The sequence below is a fragment of the Lepidochelys olivacea genome (genome assembly GCF_965140295.1).
Source record: "Lepidochelys olivacea isolate rLepOli2 genome assembly, chromosome: 18".
Classification (NCBI taxonomy): domain Eukaryota; kingdom Metazoa; phylum Chordata; order Testudines; family Cheloniidae; genus Lepidochelys; species Lepidochelys olivacea.
In genome coordinates, this window is record NC_140428.1 from 27,158,071 (window position 1) to 27,184,585 (window position 26,515).

A 26,515-nucleotide genomic window follows, 5' to 3' on the forward strand; every position below is an offset into this window, starting at 1 on the left:
AGGGACGTCACCGGTCCTGTGGTGTGTTGTCTGTTGTTGTTTCATGCTCTTTTCCTTTACTCTAACCTTCAAAGATATGTTTAGCAACTGGTCAACTGGTCACTAGTTCCAACTGAGAAATCACTGCTCATGAAACCAGAGAGCGTTTTCCTCACCCCTCTTCACTTCAGAAATTGTCCTCGCCAGCCAATTGCTGGTTAGAAACACATATCACCTGGAAAGATCTTTGGCTTATTCATTCTCACTAAGTTCATTCAAAACTTGATCCCTTTAGCAGACTGATATGAAAAGGCACCTTGCCCTGCATGTCAAACACTGGCATATAACTTTGCAGATCTTCCTTCTTCCCCCTTTCGGACCAATGGTGACTGGAAATGGCAGTAGAGGATTTATATCCAGACATTAACAGGTCTGTAGTCTGTGATTTGATGTCCTTCTTAAAGAACCGATACCTCAGATGTTTTCCCAGATGGTCTACCAGAATCCCGGAGTAGCACAATCCGTGCTAGCATTGTGTAGCTACAGCCAAGCCCTGTACATAAAATATTTCAGCACCAAATGTTATAGTGCAAAGATTAATTGTTGTTGACCAAATCGCTTAAGGCCAAATTCCACAACCCTTCCTCAGTCAAGTTGCTCCAAGGGGAAAATTAATCCCTAGAGTAATTCCATATAGGTCATTTAACTGAGACATTGAAGACTGCTGAAGCCAGTGGAATTATGTTAGGATGAATTTGGTCCCATGGGCTTTACCTCTCCAACATTAATGCCAAATTAGTTCGCACTTTTCAGCCCCAAGAAAACTCTGACCAGGAGTTTTGAGGATCCCTGAAATGGGTTCTTGCTACGCTTCCAATTTCTTGCATCCCACAATACCATAGTAGCATGAGAAGAGTTGCCAAGCCTTCAGATGAAATAAATGAGTCCAGTAAAATGTCCCCATACCCTCACATGAATTCAAAAGTGCTTTGCCACAATGGTGACACTTGAGAACACAGCATATATACCTGACAAGTTAATGCCACTTTATTTTCAAATTCTTTCTGCAGTTTTTTAACAGGCTTGGGGTGTCCAAACTGCATCGACTATTTCACCTCACAAGGGTTACAGAATATTTACCACCTGCAGAATCTAACCATAGAGGTAAATGCTTTGGGAAGATCTCTTCTTATCACTTGTTTCTACCAGCTGTTGATCTTAAAACAAGGACAACCAAATAAAGGAAATAAATGTGCACCTACCTATCATACAGGCTTTATAGGCATGTTTTATGTTTCCCAATTATGCATTCTTTGTAGTCCTATAGATTTAGAATAGTGCTATCCTTAAAAGAAACTGTAATATTCTCTACTGTTGATTTTTCCAGGCTGTAGGATGCAAGGCCTAGCAGAGATCTGAATTAAGAAAGAAATGCAAACAAAAACAAAAATGAAAAAGAATTCAGGTGCAATCATTCTCCTCATGTGCACATCTAAAATAAAGCCAAAGATACAGAAATCAGACTTTGAATTGATTTTCACTAAATATGTCTACTGAAACAAATCACAGTACTCAGGGACTGACCCTAAGCCCACTGAGCAATGGAAAGATCGCCCTTTGACTTTGATGAGCTTTAGCTCAGAGCTGCAGGGCCCAGCTGCTTCCCTTGCAAATCAGGAGTAACTGCACTGGCCAAATGGAGTCACATTAGCAATAAACCAGAACAAACAAGGTCAGAATCAAGCTTTTTGTATTTAGCAATTTTTTGTTTCAACCCCAGGACCTGATATTGTGGGCTGGCTGGTCAAGAGCTGTAATTTTTTTTTTTAATTGATACATTACACGGGAAATGCTCTAATTTGTGTTTAAACACCTTGCCTCTGGGTGTGGTGAGTTTTATTGTAGCTATTTCTTGGTTGAAGAACAATCTCTTGGGAGAGGAGGAGCCAACTTTGCATGAAATTCACCTGCCTTTGGTGCCGATGAAAATTGTAAGGTCATCCAGCCAGTCTTGACATCAGTGAGGCAAGGGGCTCCCTCAGTACAGTAATGTAACCAGCATACACATAATGCATTAACACTTTTCATCTATGACAGACCCCAAATAAATCCCAGACTCAGTATTTTGACCAGGACAAAGCTCTTATCTTGATCCCATCTCATTCTTAAAATATTTGCTGTATGCCTTCCTAGTCTAGCAGCTAGGAACCAATCAAGAACGCAGATGGTATAATTATTGAAGACACAATGATTTTTCATTGGTAGCTGGGGCCAGTTGCATAGTCTTAGATTAGTTTTGAAACATTTTAATAACTAACCCTGTAAGTGATTTTTTCTTTAATCTGCCAAAAAGCACATGTATGGCACAGTCAAAATAGATTGCTGGGTTGTGTGTCTGAGTTGACATTTTTAACCCCTAATTACATACTTACTTCTTATGGAATTAATGCTCACGAGTGAGTCTGTGTGTTTGGAGTTAATGTGGACCTCTAGCAGCAATTCAGTACGTCTGAAATACAAACCACTTGTATTTGTTCTGATGCAGCCTCTGGCATGTATGATACAATCCTGAAGTTTTCATGCTTCTGTTTAACATTATGACCACAGCACTTAATGTCTGTGATGAATAACATCAGTCAGTGCACATGCTGGCATAGGTTAATGCACCAGAATCCTGTGACACTTCATATGGCTAGAGCAGAGAAACAGCAGCCATTCAGAGCCGATCATGCTTCCCAAGGCAACCTTTGCCCATCCTGCCAGCATTTGTGACCTGAGATTTTAGTTCAAGGCTTAATCCAGGTTATGATTATCCAGGGGAGAGAGAAATGATTGCAGGCAAAATGGGATGATGGTTTCCTCCTTATTTCAGTAAATTGAATGACCTGACTCCTCACGTGGTGCTCTGCAACCTGCACAGTGAAGGCATTCAGCCTCACACCGTCCATTTTGTTAATTAGATTCATTTAAAGCAAAGGAATTCTCTTTTCCTTACAAAATGATATGGTATATGACCCAAAGCCCTGATCATCTCATGTGTTGACTATGTGGCTAGACCCACACACTGATCTAGACATTTAATGGTCCATGGGTTTGCCCCTCTCTTGACGATGCTGTTTAGCAAAATCATTTTTGAAGAGGCCCACCTTAGTAACGTTGTTGTTCTAGGATCTCGGAGCGCTGAAGGTCCCGGAGCAGTACAGGATGGTTATCTGGAGAGGCCTTCAGGAACTCAAACAGGGCCAGGACTATGGTGCCCAGCAGCTTCTCCGTTCCAGCAGTAATGCCGCCACCATTTCCATTGGCAGTTCTGGGGAGCTGCAACGGCAGCGCGTCATGGAGGCAGTGCATTTCCGCGTGCGCCACACCATCACTATCCCGAACCGCAGCGGGGCTGATGAGTGGGCGGACTTCGGCTTTGACCTCCCAGACTGCAAATCCCGCAAACAGTCCATAAAAGAAGAGTTCACCGAGGGCGAGATCAACTGAAGGTCTCCAGCAGTGCGGCAGCAGGAGACCAGACACAGAGATTTAAAGGAATGGGGGAAAATATAGAATCCCAGCCTGAAAAATGGAAAAACATTTCCAGCTTTGAGTGTCTGAAGAAATATTTTTTAACATGGCTTTACTCAAGAGATGGGAACTCATCAGCTGTGTGAGGACATGGGTCTGGGACCATCCCCTGGAGGAAAATTCCAATGGTTTTATGACAGGGGATCAAGGGAAGGAAAAAGGGCAGCTGCCACAGATCTCTCAATGGGCTGTAGAGTTTTTTTAGCCTTGTGTGGCAGGGGAATATTCACTTGCCAATGTACAGTGCAACTTTACAATTTGCTGGACCATTTTTGCATCAAACTCTATTGCAATGTAAAGGCAAAACACACACATTTTCTTTAACTCTAGCCTGCCCCACATTCCACCCTATCCTCACTGTCTGCTAAGGGACGGCTAAATAATAACAGACCTTTGTCTTGTGAAAGTGGTTTAACCCTCAACTGTTCCACTTTCTTTAGGGACATCTGCCATTGACTGATACCCAAGAACAAAAGGACTTGCTTTCCTGATGGACTGCCAAAAAGTATTTGTTTCTTTTGTTTTTTTGTAGAGCAGAAAAGCAACTTATTTGCTGATTCCAGACTGTGTGCATGTATCTAACTGATATTTGTGTATATAGACACATGCTGTATATACAGTATATTCACCATGCTGTAAGGATAGAGAGATTTATTTTCATGAACTTGTATGCTACAAAAATATTGATAATTTCCCCTAAATAAGACACTACTGTGTCATAATTAAATTAACTTCATGCTCTAGCATGTAAACATGCAAAAACCTGATATATTTCAAGCCTCACTTGTAAAAAAATCATTTTTCCCATGTGGATTTTTAATACAATTCTGGAGAGACAAATCCATGGACCCCACTGCTAGGAATTAGAGGATTCTGTATAATTAATTACAATTATTCACCCAAATCTTGCTCAAAGTTCCTGATATTGCCAGAACTCAGATTTTTTGTAGCACACCATTAATTTTACCTTAACCATTAACCTGTATGTGTTAAAAAAAAAATGGATTTCCCAGACTGTTGATAATCATCCCCATCTGGTAAAATGATTATATTTTCCACATCAATGAGTGGAAATGGTTTCTTCCTTCCCTATAGTCCCTGTGGATAGGTGTTTTGTTGATTTTCCTCAAGCCTTTTGTTTGTCTGCCGGTTGAACTTAAAAACTCAGCAGGAAACAGTCAAGCATGCAGATGTATTCATCTCCAGGTCTTGTGCAAGTCAGCTGGAAACTCTCTGCGTGAGATTCTGTGAGACACCTCTAAGAGGCACAGCACAGAATTCACTGCACAGGCAGAGGAGGGGCTATGGTGGCTTTAAGCCAACTTTATACCCCTCCTCGTCCTGGACTACTATACAGCCCCATAGTTTAGACAGCCCTGAAGACCTAAATTATGGCAGCTTGGGGCTTCCACGCTGTCTGGAATCTCCACAACACTGCAGTCCTGCCTTTGGCATACTCCCTACGCGGAGGCTAGCAAGGGGGTCCTTGAAAGAGCCTTGTGGCTATTTTCCACTGTGCTTGCACGGGGGGATTCCTCCCTGGTCTGATATGCTTTTAAGAGTTCCTTTATGCTGCTCAGGGCCTTTTACCGGGCATAAAGGGGCCAGAGGTAGGATTTCACCTATGAGCAAGTACAGCGTTCACCTCATAAGTTCTGCTTCTCCTCTCAAGCAGGATGGTCACTGTCCTCAGTCTTAGCAGAGGGAAGGCCACAGAGAAACTGAGCTGTACCTCTGCAAGTGCCAGCACAGTAGCACAAGTGTACTTGTCTCTTCCCCATTTCTACGCAGATTCCCCCTTCGCTGCTGGCAGCTCAGGAGCTTGGGAAGGCAGGAGACCACTGCTCTGCTCCTTGTAAATGACCAGCTCAGTTTCCACTGGCTTTTACCCCAGTCCACCAACCTAAGCCAACCCAGCATATTTGAAAGCTGTACACTTGTGCACACTGTACTCTTTAGGGATTAGCACTTCAGGGCGTTGCTGAGCTGTGAACATGCGCTTTCTAAGTAGTAGTGAATTAAAGCACTTTAATGCTTTAAGATTTTTAAAATAATCATTCATGTTTTCAATGTTAACTAATGCTTTTTCCAGCAGTATTACTGGATATATTCCAACTCTATTAATTGTATTTTTTGTAATGTTATCTTTTGGAAAATGTGTTATTTTTATAGCTGTGGTTTGTTTGTTTTTTGTAACACAATAAAACACACGTCTGAAATACAGTGGCTCTGATAGAAAAGCAGCTCCTGACTAGATGGCCCAGGAGGTGATCTGATAGTACTAATGATCTACAACTTGGAGAGTTACCTTCTGCCTTTCAGAATTGGCCTGAAGTTTGAGCAGAAAATGGGAAGCTCGCTGTTGCAACTCAGTGAGTAGTGTGAAGATACAAACGAGCAAAGCACAGAAGTACTTACCCAAGCCAAAGTAAAATTAAGATAGGCTTTGAGTGCATTGAGAAAATTGCTTGCAGGATCCCATCATTCAAAACAAGACATGGCATTCATCTGTGACTGGGGAGCAGCTGTGCATGAATCTTGGTCAGTGCATACAAAAAGTCTACCTCATTTCTACAAGCTTTCAGCACACTGGTGCTACTTTCTGCAACATATGAGCAGAGACAATCTGAGGTCATACTTAAGGAAGTTACATTTAGGAAAATGTAAGTTTTAGAAGAACTATGGCTGGATCAAACATTCATGTCAAAAAGAAAAAACCCCAACAAAAGAAAAACATTCGCTTTCATTTAATAAGTGGCTATCTTGATTTAATGGAATTTAGGGGAAGAGGGTTATATATAAACTATCTTTCAATAAATGGCCAGAAAATATACCACAAATCTGACAGTATATCATTAAGACACAGCTTTCTTTGGGTTTAAAAAAAAATGACACTTAAACTATTTCCACGAGAGAACTGGGTTTAGTTATAAATATCACAGCTATTCCTAGTTTTAGTAATATATACCGTATATATATATATAAAAAAGAATTGGAAATTGACAGAGTTAAGAAATTTTTTCAGGAAGAGAAAATGTGACGTATAGTTGCTCACACATTCAATGCAAGAATGTTATTTTAATACAATTAAAAAAACCCTTTTTTTAAATCTTGAAAACCAGGGTATGAGAAATACAAACAAGAATACAAAAGTCAAATATATAAATTTCAATATGCTCAACATAAGAATAAAAAGTTACAAATAACCTGGTTTAAAGCAGACTTGCCTGTTATGGAAGGCACTATCTTTTCCTGTGATGTGTAATCCAAATCTGGTGGACTGTAACAAGCATGTATATCATATTCCCTTCCCCCACTCAGGGAAAACATGTATTATTTAATTTCCCTATTGAAGAAACACTGAAACATGAATTTGGATTCAAGCAAGGAAAACAAAACTGCTGACAGATTGTACTCTCTTTGTTGCATCCAGGTGACATTTCTTGTAACAGACGTTGTACAGTGCTACTGTGTAGAGATTCACAATTTTATTCTAAAATAAACCTTTATTTTTTAACAGTGATGCAGTGTTCATAGAGAAATGCCCAAGTGCATGGTTTGCTCTGTGAAACAGTCCAATTCATAGCATGCCTTCCAAGTTTCTTTCATTACACTCTAGAGCCAGAAGTCTCCCTGCCTGTTCATTTTCAAAAAGTTAGATGCTCACAACTTCCCAGCGATGTTATTTCAAAACCACAGCAATGAATTAAGAACAACGTGGACAGTTGGATAGATGGGGGATTCAGAACAGGGGTATTTAGTACACAAATCACATTCCTGCATATACTAATGAGATGTACCGTATGGACCAAAAGGATGCTCTCATTTTGAACACCATGGTTGCACCTCATTTTCAAGCTGCCATTATAAATGTTCATTGCACAGTCTTCACTACAACAGCAGGTTGTCAGTACGTCGTTGTCAATATCATGATTAGTGTCTGGGAAATCCACTTTCAGGAAACCAGTATTCCAGAACCTGAAACTAACTCCTTGAAAAAAGGAAATACCACTGCAGACAAAGCCTCCCATAATCTCCTCTCAGAGTCCTGAGCCATCGGTAACACCAGTACTGAACACTTTTGTAGCTCTAAAAGGTATCCAAGTTACAGGCGTTGTCAGTGAAAATGTAAAAAATAATAAAAAAGGTTGTTTAGTTTTGTATTAAGACAACAGTGGAAACCTCCCTAGATGAAGAGACCTCACTCCCGTTAGCAGAGCTCAGGGAATACCCTTCACTTCAAACAGCAGTGTGTGTCACATTATTTCAGTCTTGATTAGAGACACATCTATTGCTTCATTGCGTAAGTCAACAGCAGATCCGTTCCTCCAAGACTGCTCGGCAGCTGCAGCTACCTGAATCGTCCAGAGAAACTGCTCTTTGGTGATAACAGGGGGTTCTTTGCCTGTAAAAGAAAGACTATGTTACTACAGGCAATGAAGCATAGAGGATAAGGCTTTGGACTCTCAATCAGGAGTCCTGGGTTCTATTCCTAGCTCTGCCACTGAAGTACCATGTGATCATGAGCAAGTCACTTCACCTATGTTTCCCTTTCCACCCTTTGTCTGTTTAAACTATAAATTCTCCAGGGCAGGGACTACCTCTTCCTATTTGCAAGTATGGTGCCTATGCACAATGGGGTCCCAATCTCACTTGTATCCTGCAAGAGCTACTGTAATACAAATAATAATGATCTTTATAAAAATAGGGTTCATCAGTGTATCTCATTATCTGGTAATAACCAAATGTTTGTAGGGCTAACTTAGCTCACACGAGCAGGCCCAAGTTAAGAGAAGACAAACCTGAACAAGTAATTGCTCAAACAACTAACTATTTTGAAACCTATTTTGAATATGTTTATGGTAAATAAGGGAGAAAGAAGCTAACTAAACTAATTACTGTGGGTACTTTCATAGTAAACAAAGTAGGCAAGAACACCCTGAAGCTTGCCTTATACAATCTGCAAAGTGATTGGTCCTTTACATGCTAGAAGTAGGCTTGTCAAGTGATTAAAAAAAAAATAATCGTGATTAATTGCACTGTTAAATAATAATAGAACACCATTATTTAAATATTTTGGGTGTTTTCTACATTTTCAAATATATTGATTTCAAGTACAATACAGAATACAAAGTATACAGTGCTCACTTTATATTTATTTCTGATTACAAATATTTGCACTGTAAAAAACAAAAGAAATAGTATTTTTCAATTCACTTAATACATGTACTGTAGTGCAATCTCTGTCATGAAAGTTGAACTTACACATGTAGAATTATGTACAAATAACTGCATTCAAAAATAAAACAATGTAAAATTTTAGAGCCTGCAAGTCCACTCAGTCCTATATCTTGTTCAGTCAATTGTTCAGACAAACAAGTTTGTTTACGTTTGCAGTAGATAATGTTGCCTGCTTTTTGTTCACGTCACCTGAAAGTGAGAACAGGCATTCACATGGCACTATTGTAGCCGGCATCACAAGATATTTACATGCCAGATGCGCTAACGATTCATATGTCCCTTCAGGCTTCAACCACCATTCCAGAGGACACGCGTCCATGCTGATGACAGTTTCTGCTTGATAACAATCCAAAGCAGTGTGGTTTGATGCATGTTAATTTTCATCCTCCGAATCAGAGGCCACCAGCAGAAGGCTGATTTTCTCTTTTGGTGGTTTGGGTTCTGTAGTTTCCGCATAGGAGTGTTGCTCTTTTAAGATTTCTGAAAGCGTGCACCACACCTCATCCCTCTCAAATTCTGGAAGGCACTTCAGATTCTTAAACCTTGGGTCAAGTGCTCTAGCTATCTTTAGAAATCTCACATTGGTACCTTCTTTGCCTTTTGTCAAATCTGCAGCAAAAGTGTTCTTAAAACAAACAACATCTGCTGAGTCATCATCCGAGACTGCTATAACATGAAATATATGGCAGAATGCAGGTAACAGAGAGATGGAGACATACATTTCTCTCCCAAGGAGTTCAGTCACAAATTTAATTAACGCATTATTTTTTTAACGAGCATCATCAGCATGGATGCATGTCCCCTGGAGTGGTGGCTGAAGCATAAAGAGACATTCGAATGTTTAGCATATCTGGCACGTAAATACCTTGCAATGCCAGCTACAAAAGTCCCATGCAAATGGCTGTTCTCACTTTCTGGTGACACTGTAAATAAGAAGTGGGCAGCATTATCTCCCATAAATGTAAACAAACCTATTTGTCTTAGCGATTGGCTGAACAAGGAGGAGGAGGACTGAGTAGACTTGTAGGCTCTAAAGTTTTGCATTGTAGGAGGACCTTGCACCCATTTTGCTCAACACAGTAAGAACATTTTGAAAGGAAAGAAGCACTTCTCTCTGGGGGGGAAGATATTAGATGTATTTTAAAGATTTCTTCAATTTAGCTATTGTTTTGGATCTTGGTATTAATAGCAGCTTGTTTAAAATGTAGCATTTTATACTGTACTTATTACGTGAACTTGAGAGCCATGAACAGAGGCAGCTAACAGGAGAATTTCAGAGTAAGTTTAGAGAAGGGAGTGTGGGAATCTTCCAGGTTCAGTTCTGCAAGTGATTTCAAGCATAGTGGTGACATGCAACAGATGTGCCATGTTTTCTTTCCTGCCTAAAACTAGAAGCGACTTCCTATGCATGAAGTACAGGCCGGTGACTGCGCTGAAGGAGAAGATTCTTGGTCAGGAGGGGGAAATAGACACATTAGTGAGAATAAGAAAAGCTGAGGCATTTCTAGACAGCCAGGTTCAGGAAACATCAGTACTCCAGCTTCAAGGAAGAAAGGAGATGGCCACCAAGGAGTTGGAGAGAGAGGAAGTCAGAGTGGAGGCCTGACAGTTCGTAACCACAAGAGGTAAGATGTTATGTTGGCATTCTGTGTGGCTACTGATAGCCAGGAGTAGGCAGGCTGTGGCTACCACAGAGAAAAGGACCTGGAGGAATTCCACACTAGACATTTCTAATCGATACCAATTCATCAGAGTGGAAACTGTGGAAGAAACCTCTTCCAGCTGGTCCAAGGGAACAGAGAAATGTATGGGATACACCTGTAGATGGCAGGTTGGCCCAACCTGTCAGAAAATCAAGCTTGCCCACAAAGTCCTACAACCATCCAAGGAAGACAGACGATCCAGAACTTAGAAGAATCGAAAGAACATTCTACAAGGGACAGCAGACAAACACCCTGGAGTGCTGCCTTCCCTGAGCCAAGACTTGAGATATGACTCTGAGGTTGGATAGGCTTCTGAAGTTGATGTGAAAGAATCCTAGAGTCACTAATGTCAGTGTCGCAGGACATACTGCGAACAGTAGATTACTTCAGGAAACTTGAAGCATTCTGTAAAAAATAGAATGTCCAAGCTATCTTCTCTGAGTTACTTCTTGCCCCACAAGCAAAGGAAAATAGAAGATTCTAGACGTGAACTGCTGGCTAAATAAGTGGTATAGGGTGGTGGGTTTTGCTTCTGTGGGGTGAAGGGGCTGTATAGTTTGGATGGCCTTCACCTCAGTAGACGGGAGACTAATCTTCTCAGGGCTGGCTAGAGTAGTCAAGGGTGTTAAATAAACAAACAGGGAGGATAAAAAGAGGGAAGACAGGCATACTCAACTCAAAATGGAGATTTCGAGAACAAAATTAATCAAGGAACTGAAGGACAGGAAGAGAAGAAATTCTTTAGTTGCCTCTACTACAATGCAGGTGGTAAACTTTAATCCAAGAGTTTTCAAAGAGCTGTCTGAGGAGCTCACTGGACTGTTAAACATAGAATCATAGGACTGAAGGGACCTTGAGAGGTCATCTAGTCCAGTCCCCTGCACTCATGGCAGGGCTAAGTATTATCTAGACCAGGCGTTCTCAAACTGGGGGTCGTGAGGTTATTACACAGGGGATCGCAAGCTGTCAGCCACCACCCCAAACCTCTCTTTTCCTCCAGCATTTATAATGGTGTTAAGTATATAAAAATGTGTTTTTAATTCATAAGGGGGGGCCGCACTCAGAGGCTTGCTATGTGAAAGGGGTCACCAGTGCAAAAGTTTGAGAAGCACTGATCTAGACCATAATGTTGATCTTCAGTAAATCTTGGAGAACTGGGGAAGTTCCAGAAGACTGGACAAAAGCTAATGTTGTGCCAAATTTTCAAAAGGGTAAACAGGATGACCCGGGTAATTATAGGCCTGTCAGCCTGAGAATGATCCCAGGCAAGATAATGGAGCAGCTGATACAGGACTCAATTGATAAAGAATTACAGGAAGGCAATGTAATTAATGCTATTCAACATGGGTTTACAGAAAATAGAGCCTGTCAAACTATCTTGATATCTTATTTTGATGCGACTACAAGTTTGGCTGATAAAGGTAAGACTACTGAAGTAATATACTTAGATTTGTGTAAGGTGTTCAACTTGGTACCACATGACATTTTGATTTAAAAAACTAGAATGATAGAGAGTTAATATGGCACACATTACATGGATAAAAGCTATCTAACTAATAGGTTTCATAAATATAATGTACACTGGGAATTATCACTGATAATTTTAGTGGAGTCCTGCAAGGATCAGTTCTTGGCCCTATGCTATTTAACATTTTTATTAATGACCTGAAAGAAAATCACGGATAAAGCTTTCTGATGACACAAAAACTGGGGAAGTGGCAAATAATGAAGATGACAGGTCACTGATATAGAGTGACCCAAACCCCATGGTAAGCAGGATGCAAGCAAATAATATGCATTTTAACATGACAAAATGTGATTGTACCCATCTAGGAACAAAGAATGTAGGTCGTACTTGCACAATGGGGAACTCTATCCTGGGAAGCAGTGAATTTGAAAAAAGATTTGCGGGTTGTGGTAGATAATCAGCTGAACATGAGTTCCCAGTGAAAAGACTAACGTGATCTCTGGATGCATAAACAAGTGAATCACAAGTAGAATTAGAGTAGTTATTTTTCTTCTACACTTGGCACTGGTGTGACCACTGCTGGAATATTGTGTCCAATTCTGGTGCCCACAATTCAAGAAGGAGGTTGATAAATTAGAGAGTTCAGAAAAGAACCACGAGAATGAGTAAAGGGTTAAAAAACATGCATTGTAGTCACAGACTCAAAGAGGTCAATCTATTTAGCATAACAAAGAGACAGTTAAGGGGTGACTTGAATACGGTGTATGAGTACCTATCGCGGGGAACTAATATTTAATAATGGGCTCTTCAATCTAGCAGAGAAAGGTATGTCATGATCCAATGGCTGGAAGCTGAAGCTACACAAATTCATACTGAAAATAAAGTGTAAATTTTTAACAGTGAAAGTAATTAACCATTGGAACCGCTTACCCAGGGTTGTGGTGCATTCTCCATCACTGACAATTTTTAAATCAAGACTGGATTCTCACCCCCAACAAAATAAATAAATACATAAGTAAATAAATAAATATAAAAGCTCTGCTCTAGGAATTATTTTGGAAAGTTCTCTGGCCCGTGTTATACAGGAGGTCAGACCAGATGATCACAATGATCTCTTCTGGCCTCTGAATCTATGAAAACTGTACTGTCAGCAAATTTCCAGCTCATGGATGCTCCTTTAAACCACCAGCAAACCTTAAACGAGTTAAACACTAAGCATTAAACATTGAAAATCTACACTCTTTTTCTACATCTGACAGCTTTAGGGCCAACTTCTGTCTTCAGATATACATGTGACACAGTGAGACAACCAAGGGCAGAACTAGACCCATTCACTGCCAGTGTCATCAATTAGCATTTTATTTGGCTGCCACCAGAAATGCCAATTCTAATTTTAAAAACAACCATCTAGATTTCAGAGTTATTTAATGGTAACAAGGTTTTACTTTTCAAACTGTTCAGACTGGCTGGTGTTTAGAGTTCATATAAACACCCGTTTCTTCATTTTCTCTCGTTGCGGAGTCTGAGATTCCAAGAATAAATGAACCCCAAATTGACATCGCTTTTGGAACAATCTTCAAGACTAACGTTTGTTAAAAGCAAATCCAAAAGTGAAATTAAGATTACTCTTACAAATAAATGGACATTGCATATGTTGGCAATTTTTTCCTAACCTTTGAGAGTTCTGAGAAAGTGTCTAAAGAGTTCTCTGTATGCTTCTTTGTACCGATCAGCCTGGGTTTGTGAATATATAGACACAGATGTTCCATGTTCTGTAATTCCCAAGGGATTCTGATTATCTACCCGTAATGTTCCTTGAGAACCATGAACCTAGGAGAAAGAGGGGAAAAAAACAAAAATACACATAAACATGTGTTGAAGACCCCTAAATTAACATGCTTTTGGCCTTAAAACAATCTATAAACCATGGGCTTGTACCACCTGAGGAGTAACTCCTCCAGCAGGTAGAATTACTTGCTCGGTCACTACAGAGGATGCAAGCACATGCTGTACTAGCCTGGGTTGCAGTTGCACAGTATATCCACTCTCCCTTGGTTATGAAACAAGCTGCTTTTATTTTAAGGCTTAAACATTTCCCCTCGCCAAATCCAGCTTAGAGAACTTTATATTTTTGCCACTCTAATATAAACCAACATGAACTTAGGCAGAAAAGATTTCCTCCAATAATGATAGATCTGTACCTTTTTTCCCCCCTTGGTACCATTTATATCTGTGATTCTGATTTACCTCTTGGCTTGCTGTGTCCACAATAAAAACATTACATTAAAAAAAAAAGGGGGTGGGGAGGGAGATAGGTTGTCTACAAAGTTTAAGACTCAAGGCACCTGAAACAGCTGAGAAACTATCAGGGCCAAATTCTGCTCTTGGGTGACCATATGAAGCTCACAGTAACTCCAAAAAATGACCATGTGCATATCCAGTGGCAGAATTTGGCTAACAAAACTGGAGGTTTATTTTAAATGGAGAGCATGACAGTCAATTAATTGTTACTTCTACTGCAGTAGTAGTGTTCTGTGTAGTGTGCGTATACCCATAGTACCATGACAGACTCATCTGAAAAAACCCACCTCTAGTCTCTGATCACAGCTTTTAGTACAGTGCTGACTGACGTCCAAAGTAACAATTGCTCCACTAGGAAATTTCATGCTGACTGCTACAGTGTCTGCATCCTTCAAGTAGGCCATATCTGAGTGACAAGAGAGGCACTAACTCAGACTAGGAAATTAAACCAGCAAGTCTCTTGTACACAAAATTGCTCTTATTTTGTAAGAGGCGTTATAGTGAAAAGAACATCTTTAAACAGTAAAACAGGAAGCACAGTAAACATTGAACATGTGTGTGGCCGCCTACACTAATCAGACTACAGTCGTCCACACCACTCTTCGGCACCGCTAAACTCTGGAGAACCTTCTACTGTAGTTACTGGGGGCTGAACTCTCCAGGACAAGCAGCCTGGCCTACCTTAGGGAGAACCTTTCGCCTTTGAAACATAATTGCCTTTGTGGTTACAATACAGACAACATCAGGCAGCCTTCAGTATGCGGCCTACATATTCCATTATAAGGTCACTTATTGGTTTTGTTCCTGGCAATTCAATGCCCTACCATACATTAAGATGGTCTATACTGCCGCTTGTAGCAATGGCAGCTGATTGCTGGCAGCAACCAATATTACATGAAAAACAGTTAGACTCTGATTAATAGTTTAACAGTCTGAAGTATTAAAAGGGAAATAATCAACTTTATCTATGTCAGGTTTAACCAAAGAACTGAAAAAATGATATTGTTAAGCACAAAGCTTTGTTTGAAACCCCCTGGAAATGGTAATATTAGCAACCCTTTACAAATCACCAATGTTCACAGTAATTGGCATTACTGATATTCCTATAATAGTTTTGCAGCACTGAGAAATCCACAGAATTCAGTGAAGTTTTTTAAGTGTTTGCAAATCTATTCCAACATTCTAGAAATTGTTCTGTATTTCCATTTTCAAACAGATCCATGAGAGAACATCTACATTAGTTGCCCCTTCACATATTTTCAAATTTCTAGCACTGAAATCTGCAATTACTAGGAAACTAACAACACATCCAATACAAAGTCACCAATCCATGAAGTTTTACCTGCACAGAATGCATGTCCCAGTGAAAATATTGTATCTGGTGCATTTTCTCCCAGTAACAAACTGATAATATCAATATCATGTACAGCAGCATTATAGAAAATTCCACCTGGAAGTAAGAGGGGAAAAAATGGGCACTAGAAGATTTAGCATTATAAAACCTATGAGCAAACCTAGATATCTATACTGCATGAAAACCAACGTAAGAGCACCAGAAATATGATTTCAAAGAACATACAGATATACTCACTCGTCCACAATCAACATTAGGGTCAAAGGGAATATTCCCTGCCATAAGGGACAGAATAATGCATTGCAGGACACACACACGGACACACACACACACATATACATATGTGGCAAGATAAATTGCTATCCCTTCACAGAACCAACCTCTTCTTCTATAAGAAAGCTACTCAGTACCTGACTTTTTTAGGAAGCTAAGAGATGCTGCTGGATATATGCTGCTAACTGTCGAAATCCGATGAATCCTCCCCAGTGCCTGGCTGTCATGGACTTTTTTATACAAGAACTGCAGGGCTGGATCAAAACGCCTACAGAGAGACAGCCAATGTGGAACAGTGAGTGTTCAGTACAGAACAGGTCATCTACACCACTGACATGCAGTCAGATGTTTGGGGGCAGAAAAGAGTCTGGACTTCAGACAACTTCCAACTTAGACAAGGGTCAAAGTCCAATTTTTCTGATGAGATCAATTGCTCAGCAATTTATGAGACTTTCAAAAAAAACCCTCACAATAAGTTCTTACAGGCAATAAGCAGAATGAGTATTTGCCCTTAAAGCTCTTTACCAACAATATAAACTAAGATATTAAGCCACTATAAATAAAGTGATGAGCAATGTCCAGGAAGTTATATATAGCTAAAAAAATACACCTTTATGGTTTTATATTCAATTAGGTCTTAACAAAAAAAACCTCCACTCTAGAGAAGTTCAGATCCAACCTTGTGGCTTGGGCTCAACTTTCTCTGAAGCACTCAAACCAAAATGCAGTATCACAGTATATATTGTGTTTGAATATATTTCCATCTATATATAATTTGCATACAGATAATTTTTGCTTAAAATGAAATGAACAGTTTTCAACAAAAAAAACAGTAAGTGGTCAAGGCTGGGGGGAAGGCAGGGAGGGAAATAATCCACACTGTTACTAAACACATTGGGTCAAATGCTGAGCGTAAACTCAGAGCCACTTTCCTTGACTTCAGTGGAGTTACCAAGTTTACAGAACTGTAACAAAGCGGAAGTACATTAGAATTAACCTACTTTCCCCATATTTACAGTGATTTATGATTTAGGGTTAGTCTACACTAGAAACGCTACAGCAGCGCTTTAATGCAGCATGTCTGGTGAAGACACTCTATGCCAATGAGAGACAGCTTTACCGTTGGCATAATAAAATCACCTCTGCGAGAGGCAATAGCTATGTCGGCAGGAGAAGCTCTCCCGCCAACAGCGCTGTCTACACCAGCGCTTAGGTCGGTGTAACTTATGTCACCAAGGGGAGTGGCTTATTGACACTCCTGAGAGACATAAGTTATGCCGACAAAGCCTGTAGTGTAGACAAGCCCTAAGATCTATATATACAACCACAAGGAGAAAACACACTTTTTAATATTTACTACATGTACTCCTATTTAAATGGGCCAACCATTCTGAAAACAAGCAGGACTTTCATTTTGATGTCCATTATGCGACCCTAGAATGTACAAATACGACTTCTTCCAAAAGGTGTTATAAGGAATAATGAGCTAAATTCACCTGTATACAGAAGGTCAGCCTAAAGTATTCAAAATAGGGCTTACGTTACATTTAAATAACACGTACGTACTATACTGGCTACATGCATAGAGGTGAATTTCACCAAATTACAGTGGCCTAATTACATCAGTAGTAGCTCAGAAAGAGTTTGTGTTAAATACATTCTTTACAAAGAACATTATTATTTCAAAACCTACTCTATTATTTACACCCTACAATTATGTCTGGTCCACTGAAGAAGGGCTGGCATATTTCAGTCAGTACAAGATTTAGGATACAGCTAGCAAGTCAGTAACAAATATTCAAAATAAAGGTAAGTTTTAAAAATATATAAAATCTCTTCCGCATGCTTTTTATAGAAAATTATGCTGTGATATTTTAAAAAACAGAACCTATTTACTTCTATTTTTATTTTTCGATTGCTGCAACAGAATTGTCTGTGTAGTTATTAAAAAAAATAACAGCCAAACAAATAAGCTCTTCACATTCCTAGGATTTGAAAGAAAACAAGTGCAAGACACAAGCAGAAATTGTCTGTGAGGAGGATTTGTACTGTGTGACAAGGCTTAATGTTGTAATGTTTTTCACTGGACTCAACATTTTTGCAAAGTATTTAGTTTTGCAACTGAGAACAGCCAAATGCAGATCTCAAGTAGCCTAACTTTTACCAAAACCCATGTCTGCTGAATTAGATGACTGTATACACATACAAAAAAATTCCCACTTTGTTTTTTTTCTGAAACCACAGACCAGCAAAGTTGATCCATAGTATGGCTCAGTAATTCTAGTTACCAGTACATTTTCCTCACCTCTAAAAAAGATCTGGCATAACATTTTCAAGAACACCTAAGTGACTTAGGAGCCTAAGTCACTTCTGAACATGCTTAGATGCTTTTGAAAATCTTATCCTAGGTACCTGTAATACAAATTCTGTTAGCACCCAATCCAGTGTAGATGAATAAATTAATTTTAATCCTATGCCAATTAAGAAAAGATTCAATTGTCATCTCTATGAAGCGTGAACAATGAATTTTGAAGCAGCAAGTCCACCGAGCTCTCTGTTTAGCTACCTTCTAAGCAAAATTTCTCTAAAACAAGTAGCTATAAAAATTTAGGAAGGTTTCATCAGATAGAAACATTACTTTACATTTATGCTTCTTGTTGAAAACAAAAAAATGCTGGTCTTACTTGTAGAATCCACAGACCAATGGTCTTCCACATCTGTCAGCTTCATCAAAACAAGCCTCTGCTGTCTGCCTATCTAAACTGGGTAGCTTCTCGCAAAACACGCCTTTCCCTATGTAAATGTCATAGAATACAAAATTGAAGGCAGGACATAATCCACACTGAACATTATATATTCTGCAGTGTTCTATACATGTCAACACATTCCAGAGACAAGGTTTCAGAAAATTGAAAAAATTGTTTTTGCTGAATGATTTTCAATACCTACAGCAGCTACCATTTACTATTTACAAACCTCAAGAAGTGATTGTTTTTAGAGATAATGAAACTCTGATCTTCTTGGGTTTTCTTTTATACCTAGCTGTGTTTCTCTGAACAGACATTTCAGTTACCTGTAGTCAGAACAACAACACAGTACAAGCTCCGCTGACATTACAAGTCATTAGGGTCATTGTCTTCAGTGGACTAAGTTCTCCCTAATTATGCAATTAGACACTCAGTGTATCCCTCAAGGGAAACTACAAGGTACAAAGAGGCAGACTGCAAGTGATTTTAATCACTGGAGAGGAAGAATAAATCCCTGATATAAATGCTGATGGGAGGGCCTTATTGAATTAAGACAAGGAATTTACAAATAAAACTGAAGTCAGTCCTGTTCAGAGGGCATTAACACAGATGCATCATCACTAACCAGGAAGCTCAATTGGTGTCTAGAGAAGTACAGTTTATAGGCCACTAGAGAAAAATTATTTCCACATATAAAAATGTTGAGACATTTTAGCAGAAAGATAAAAGAGGCAACTTGTTTTGAGCACCACTGCACTAAACCATGGTCTATGGAACACCACTGACCAACTGAGCAATTGGTGGTAGTCCACGGAGAGCTGGTCTGTTAGAGGGTGCTGGCTCTCTTCTCCATTTACAGTTGATTAAATGCATTAATACTTTCCTAATGTTACTTTTCCATGTATGCCCCTGATGTACTTGCCACAACTATGCCATGAGACAGCAAATGGGAACAGAGGTGTCCACAAGACAATCACCCCACTAAGATGGATTGATACTACAAAGAATTGTGGATCCCTGCTCTAGTGGACTGAGTGTAGGGCTGAGACTGAGAATGGGATCCAGAAACTCCTCAATTCCAGCTCTGACATGGACTTCCCAGACATAAGTGCTAAGTTTTGTTGGGGCAGATGTTCTTTAATCGTCATATGTAAAAGACACAAAAGGATTTCATTCTTGGAACAATTTTCATTTAAACAAGCATTCAGAACAAATATATGACTGATCTTTAGCTGGAGAAATATATGAAAACCAGAAAATTAGCAGTTTGGGGTGTTTTTAATGTTACAATTATTTTTAAAATAGCCAATTTAGTACTTAAACTGGGCCTGATCCTGCTTTCATGAAGTCAATAGCAGTTTTGCCACTGACTTCAGGAGCACAAAATTGGGCCCTAATAGCATGTCTTAGATCAATTATCCAATAAGGAGATCCAGGAGATTTCAAAAGCCAAATCATTTTTTAGTAGACTATCAGTGTTTGAGTTCACTGTCTCTCTACCCAAATGGTGTTTCCTCTGGTGCAAACAACTAAGGATGTAGCTTTATAAACATAGTGGGCCCAATTCAGTGGGGCAACATGTTATATATGAAAGCAGAATTTGCTGCAGATCTACTTCAGTTCTCCTTACCTGCTCGTAAAGCATCTATCACAATTTCAGAGGCCGCTTCAGGTGGTGAACAGACAATGGCTCCAGAGACACTGCAGAAATTAAGAGAAAAATACTTAGATGGAGACAAAATTTCTGCTGAAACAAACAGTGGCCAAAATTAAGGAGAGAAAAAGATTCTTGAACATTACAAAAGTTCCTCACATCAGGAAGAGGGTGGGGAAAGAAACCAGCAACTCCCAGGAGACAGTAATATTACGAGCAGGGAAAAGTTATTTTTTTAAGAACAGCAAGGACATAAGCTCTGGGGCAACAGTACCAGGAACAGATTGGGTTCCTACATTTAGTAGAGTTTTTTAAATGGAACGCTGACTTAATTCATGGTCCGCAGCCTCCCTAAATACTTTTTTTAATGGTATAGTTATAAAGAGCATGTGTTCACAGCTTAATAGAAAAACCTTTAGAATGGTTTCTTTCAAAACCTGTTTGAACCCTCTATGTTATCAAAACATATGGGGAAAGGCTTAACACAAATCTACACAGCAAATTGCAAAAAAATGTACAGTGAGTAAAATTTAACCGATTTTTACCTTTGAATTTCTACTGTGAAGTAACATCTTTCAGAGTCACTGTTCCCTTTTAAGATTTGTGTGAAATCTGAAATATTGCTTTCACAGATTCATAGATATTTAGGTCAGAAGGGACCATTACGATCATCCAGTCAGACCTCCTGCACAACGCAGGCCACAGAATTTCACCCACCACTCCTGCAAAAAAACTCACACCTATATCTGTGCTATTGAAGTCCTCAAATTGTAGTTTAAAGACTTCAAGGAGCAGAGAATCCTCCAGCAAGTGACCCGTGCCCCATGCTACAGAGGAAGGCGAAAAACCTCCAGGGCCTCTTCCAATCTGCCCTGGAGGAAAATTCCTTCCCGACCCCAAATATGGCGATCAGCTAAACCCTGAGCATATGGGAAAGACTCATCAGCCAGATACTACAGAAAATTCTTTCCTGGGTAACTCGGATCCCACCCCATCTAATATCCCATCACAGGCCATTGGGCCTATTTACCATGAATATTTAATTACCAAAATCATGTTATCCCATCATACCATCTCCTCCATAAACTTATTGAGTTTAATTTTAAAGCCAGATAGATCTTTTGCCCCCACTGCTTCCCTTGGAAGGCTATTCCAAAACTTCACTCCTCTGATGGTTAGAAACCTTTGTCTAATTTCTAGTCTAAATTTCCTGGTGGCCAGTTTATATCCATTTGTTCTTGTGTCCACATTGGTACTGAGCTTAAATAATTCCTCTCCCTCTCCAGTATTTATCCCTCTGATATATTTATAGAGAGCAATCATATCTCCCCTCAACATTCTTTTAGTTAGGCTAAACAAGCCAAGCTCCTTGAGTCTCCTTTCATAAGGCAAGTTTTCCATTCCTCGGATCATCCTAGTAGCCCTTCTCTGTACCTGTTCCAGTTTGAAAGTTGACAGGAACTCTATTTAGCCAACGTGTTTTTAGCAATCTAGATCAGCATTCCAGAACGTTTAGTGAAACAATATAAACACAACATAATATTGCACGTTTACACTGTACCCTTCATCTTGAAGGATCCCAGAGTGCTTTATGAGCTTTTCACATGTACCTCCACTGAAACAAGCCAGGCACTGTGCGGTGGAAGGGTGGCAGCCAGCAGGGAAACTGACAGATGACATGCTACATGACAGCATGAGGAAGGGAATTTGGCCAAAGGCATCATCCCTGAGAAAACTATCCGCGGAGACGAGACAGATGGTTTGTTTGTACAGCTACATCCACAAGCCCTATATACCTAAGTTAAACTACGCTTCCCAGCAAGATCCAAGAATGCGTGCGATCCTCAGGATGTCTAGTAAACAGTAAAGTAATTCAACTAGACCTACAGCTGCCACCTGCTGGTGAAAGGAATACAGCGTTCCAATCTCACAATGTAATATTGAGGCTACTGAGGTCAGACGAGCAGGATTCACCAAGTGTGTCCTAACTCTAGGAAAATTTTCCAAAGACAGAGTAAGAACACTGATTGATAGTGCTACTTATCTCTTAAAGCCTTAATTACTTAATAAGGAAACATGCATGGAAGTTATTGGCGGACTGTACCGTTGATCATTGAGCACTATGTCAGCATCCTGCTGCCGTAGCACCCTGGTGTTGGCCAGGAATTCTGTATTGAAGGCACGTTCCACATCTGGCAGCTGATCCTCCACAATGTAAAGCAAACAGCAGCCATTTTCTTCCATTAAACTTTGAAACAATGCTTTGTTACCAAGCCCCACGCCGAAGAGGGCAAGACCAATATTGCTTCCTGAAGTCCCACTACTGCTGTACCGTCCCACTGACCCTCCAGAAGCCACACTGTTGGATGCCTCAGAAATAACAAGTCTTTGGATGCTCTGTTTTGAGGGAACAGGGGCATTTCTCATATGGAGGGCAGCGAATGCCGACGGGTGACTGGTGGAGGTAGAGGGTGTTTGGTCTTCTCTGGCAGACATGACACTGGTTGTGGAGCTGATGGCGCTGGGGTGAACAGGGATCAAGGACTTGTGGTAGGAAGGTGGAGATGGTACCATGCTATAGCTGGTGCCGGTGCTGGTGATGCAGGGATTGGTTGAGAGAATAAATGAAGGCTGAGAAAGCAGGGAAGGAGTGTCAAGTTGCATGGAAAGGCTGGTACCAAGGTCTGAACCTGCAGATCTAGATAAAAGGGGACAAAAATCTTAAGGAAGCTGCTGTAATTCAGGATTATTCAAATACAAAGATTTTATTCCAACAAGAGAAAACTGAGGAAGTTTTACTGAGCTTCAGATGTCTCTAGCTCTGTGATCATAAATGTATTAAAGTTTTATTCCATCATTTGACTGACATGCTATCTGGCAATTAAATTTAGTTAGCTATACAGAACGAAAATAGTATCTCCCATCTTAACAAGATTTAATAGCAGGTTCTTCATGGTGAGCTATTAGCTACACTTTCACAAAATATACAAAGTGCACTTACTAGTATTCTGTGAAGTAACCTAAATCATTCTATTCAAACAAGTTACCAGAATACATGGATGACGTTCATTCTGATGGTTACACTTGCTTTTGTTTTACTTTCTTTTTAATCCATAAAATTCAAGAAATTTGCAATATGTTTCCCAGTCAGTGTACTTTAAGTAAAACAGGCAACATACACATCTTAAAATACACATTACCAACTCTGAAAAATTCCTCACCTGTTACCACACTACTCTGAATTAACAACAGTGTGGCTGGTTTTTTTAAACAGTTTAAACTTCTGAGGGTATTTTTGTACTATTCCGCTTTGATCATGAAAATCAATTAAGTCATTTCCACTTCCAAGTTCTTAGTACTCTGCAATACTTGGGTTTCAAAGGCTGCAAGGGGATGTTTAAAAACCAAATGACCTTCTTAGCAGTAAAAATATTTCGAGAGATCTTAGGTTTTATAAAACCCCGGGGGGGGTTTTTTTTGGTTTGTTTGTTTGGAGTTTTTTTTTTTTTTTTTTTGTTCTAAGAACCAACTGTGCCGAATTGAAATGGACAAACACAAAGCTACCACACTACTGCCCTCGCACTTCCTGGAAACCAGGGAGTTTGCCGCCTGGTGTAATTCGCAGGAAGGACTCGGAGGAAGTTTTAGCACCACTCGGGGGTGGGGTGGGGGAAGCAGGTCAGCTTTTTCCAGGATGAAAGAACAGCCCCTCCCTGAACGACAGCACGAGGCTGAAATCCGGGGAGCAGGACAAGACCCCCCGTGTAACCGCCTGCGGGGGGGACAAACGACTCAACCCCGAGGCCGGGCAGGGCCGGGGGCCCCCGCGGGGCGGCGCCCCGGGGGCGGCAGCGGCGGGCGCTCCCCGCAGGCCCCGCTTTGACCGGCACAGGCCCCGCTCTGGGTGGCTTCCCCTGGGCGAGGCCCCGGGCTGGCGGGGGGGAGACTCACAGCAGCAGCGGGGCGCGGAGGCCGTGCTGCTTGACCAGCCGGCGGTTGCGGTAGTGGCGGCCCGAGGAGAGGTGCTCCAGGATGCGGTCCCGCCGCACCCGCATGGGCAGCTCGCAGGACTTGCAGTAGAGGGTCTCCACCACCGAGCTCTCCCCGGGCCCGCCGGGCTCCAGCAGGTGCCGCTTGACGCCCAGGTCGGTGAACTCGGCCGCGTAGTCGTGCAGCGTCTTCTTCTTGCGCCCCATGGCCGGGCCGGGGCCGCTCGGGCCTCGGGCGGCTGCGGCAGCCGGGCGCTCTCCCTTCCGCGGCCGGCGCAGGGGGCCGCCTCTCATCCCAGGCGGGCGGGGCCCTGGGCGCCCCCCAGCAGCGACGGGGCTCGCGGGCACCGCGCGCGCGCGGGGGGGGGAGGGGCGGGCACCGCGCGCGCGCGGGGGGGGGAGGGGCGTCCGCCCCCCTAACGGGCGCGGGGCTGGCGGGGGGTGGGGGGGCCGCCCGGCCGAGGCGCCTCCGGGCCGCTCCCCTTCCCGTTCCCCGGGGCCGCGGCCCCGCTCTGCCTCCGCCGCAGCGCCCGGCCCCCCCGGAACCGGAAGCCCCGACCTGCCCCTCGGAGGCGGGAGAGGCCTCGCCGGCAGCCAGGGTCGCCCGAGACCGGCCGCGGTGGGGGCGGGGCAGAGAGCCCCCCCACCCCGCCCCGCCCCAAATAGCCCCGACTGGGGGACGAGGCACCTCATGGAGATTCCCGGGACCCCCCCCCGGCTACTGGTGCCCCCCGCCACCCCCTCAGTGCTGCTTCCCCCTAGTCACCCCCCTCCCCTGTGCTGCTGCCCCCCCGACACTGCTCCTCTGGACACCCCCCCACCGGTACAGCTGCCCCGATCCCCCCCCCAGCTACTGCTGCCCCCCCCGACACCCCCTCAGTGCTGCTTCCCCCTAGTCACCCCCCCTCCCATGTACTACTGCCCCCCCGACACTGCTCCTCTGGACACCCCCCCAGCACAGCTCCCCCCCCCCCGACACCGCCTCAGTGCTGCTTCCCCCTAGTCATCCCCCGCTGGCACAGCTGCCCCGGACACCCCCCCCCCGCTGGCACAGCTCCCCCAATCCGCCCCGGCTACTGCTTCCCCTCCCCCCGACACCCCCTCAGTGCTGCTTCCCCCTAGTCACCCCCCTCCCATGTGCTGCTGCCCCCCCGACACTGCTTCTCTGGACACCCCCCCGCCGGCACAGCTGCCCCGATCCCCCCCCAGCTACTGCTGCCCCCCGACACCCCCTCAGTGCTACTTCCCCCTAGTCACCCCCCCTCCCATGTACTACTGCCCCCCCCGACACTGCTCCTCTGGACACCCCCCCAGCACAGCTCCCCGGGATCCCCCCCAGCTACTGCTGTCCCCCTGACACTGCTCCCCCAATCCCCCCCAATTACTGCGGCTCTCCCCCACTACCCCCTCAGTACTGTTTCCCCCCAGTCATCCCACTGATGTGCTGCTCCCCTCCCCCCCCATACTGCTCCTCTGACCTCCCTGAGGTATTGCCCCTCTTCCCAGCCACGCACACCCCTTGGCACTGCTCCCCTTTACACCCTCCTCCCCAGGCACAACTGGCCTGGGGGCCCCCCTGACACTGCTCCCCTGACCTTTCTCAGGTATTGCCCCACCCCTCAGGGGCTGCTCTCCCTGGACATACACACACCTCCTCCCTGTGATTTATAACCAGGGCTGGCCTACAGCCAGATTTTGTACTCATGGCTCTGTGAGAGAGGGTGGGTGGCAGAGGGTGTTACACTGATCCTTGTGCAGCCCCCTAGCCTGGCCACACTCATGCTGGTATGAAGATGCCTGCCAGTGAGCACATTACAGTGCATTTGCCCAAATGAACTAATATAAACACCTTTGGTACCAGTATCAGAGGGGTAGCCGTGTTAGTCTGGATCTGTAAAAGCGGCAAAGAGTCCTGTGGCACCTTCACTACATACACCCTAGGGGATGGTATCAGTTTAACTGTACCTGTTTCATTAAATCCATACAGAAGTTGTACAAACCCAAAAACCTGACCTAAGAACATGAAAGGATCGAAGCTGCAGCTCTTGACACGTGCCCCAAGAGGGACTGAGGGGATCCAGGGTAGAAGGGTACTGTCTTCAGTGTGTCACTGCTACCTGGTGTCCTGGCTGATGCGAGGGAGGGATAGTGCCAAATGAATCACCCACCAAAAGTAAATGAACATAAGAACGGCCATACCAGAATCATAGAATATCAGGGTTGGAAGGGACCT

General features: G+C 42.6%; 2 protein-coding genes and 1 long non-coding RNA gene across 4 annotated transcripts in view; 1 reads left to right on the forward strand and 2 right to left on the reverse strand.

Moving 5' to 3' along the window:
* The window catches only part of TP73 (tumor protein p73), an 84,092-nt gene extending 78,370 nt beyond the window's left edge, over positions 1 to 5,722 (forward strand). The window contains exons 13-14 of one of the 2 annotated variants that reach the window (XM_084651492.1): positions 1,050 to 1,143; positions 3,148 to 5,722. In XM_084651492.1, coding sequence (XP_084507618.1) covers positions 1,050 to 1,143; positions 3,148 to 3,468 — 415 coding nt within the window. In that variant the 3' untranslated portion in view covers positions 3,469 to 5,722. The remainder of the gene's footprint in view (positions 1 to 1,049; positions 1,144 to 3,147) is intronic. The other variant, XM_084651493.1, reaches the window with a different exon arrangement.
* On the reverse strand, positions 7 to 3,198 carry LOC311532749. The gene is made up of 3 exons (XR_014714441.1): positions 3,126 to 3,198; positions 1,242 to 1,394; positions 7 to 532 (listed from the first exon to the last, which is right to left on the reverse strand). It is a non-coding gene; the product is annotated as an uncharacterized lncRNA (long non-coding RNA).
* Positions 5,723 to 7,025: 1,303 nt separating the features above from the next.
* On the reverse strand, positions 7,026 to 24,623 carry LOC311532746 (uncharacterized protein). Its single transcript, XM_084651503.1, has 9 exons — positions 24,245 to 24,623; positions 22,398 to 22,991; positions 20,270 to 20,340; positions 18,577 to 18,685; positions 16,030 to 16,160; positions 15,608 to 15,715; positions 14,553 to 14,671; positions 13,638 to 13,794; positions 7,026 to 7,957 (listed from the first exon to the last, which is right to left on the reverse strand). Exons 1-9 carry the CDS (start codon positions 24,574 to 24,576, stop codon positions 7,809 to 7,811), a joined length of 1,770 nt encoding a protein of 589 aa, XP_084507629.1. The 5' UTR covers positions 24,577 to 24,623; the 3' UTR covers positions 7,026 to 7,808.
* Between the last annotated feature and the right edge of the window lie 1,892 nt (positions 24,624 to 26,515).

What these genes read in the sequence shown, in the direction of transcription:
- LOC311532746 (XM_084651503.1), bottom strand. Translation starts at nt 24,576, where the DNA reads ATGAGAGGCGGCCCCCTGCGCCGGCCGCGGAAGGGAGAGCGCCCGGCT. An exon ending in ATAGTGCTCAATGATCAACG is followed by an intron (nt 20,341 to 22,397) that starts GTACAGTCCGCC and finishes TAATTTCTGCAG; the next exon opens with TGTCTCTGGAGCCATTGTCT. An exon ending in GATAGATGCTTTACGAGCAG is followed by an intron (nt 18,686 to 20,269) that starts GTAAGGAGAACT and finishes ACATTTACATAG; the next exon opens with GGAAAGGCGTGTTTTGCGAG.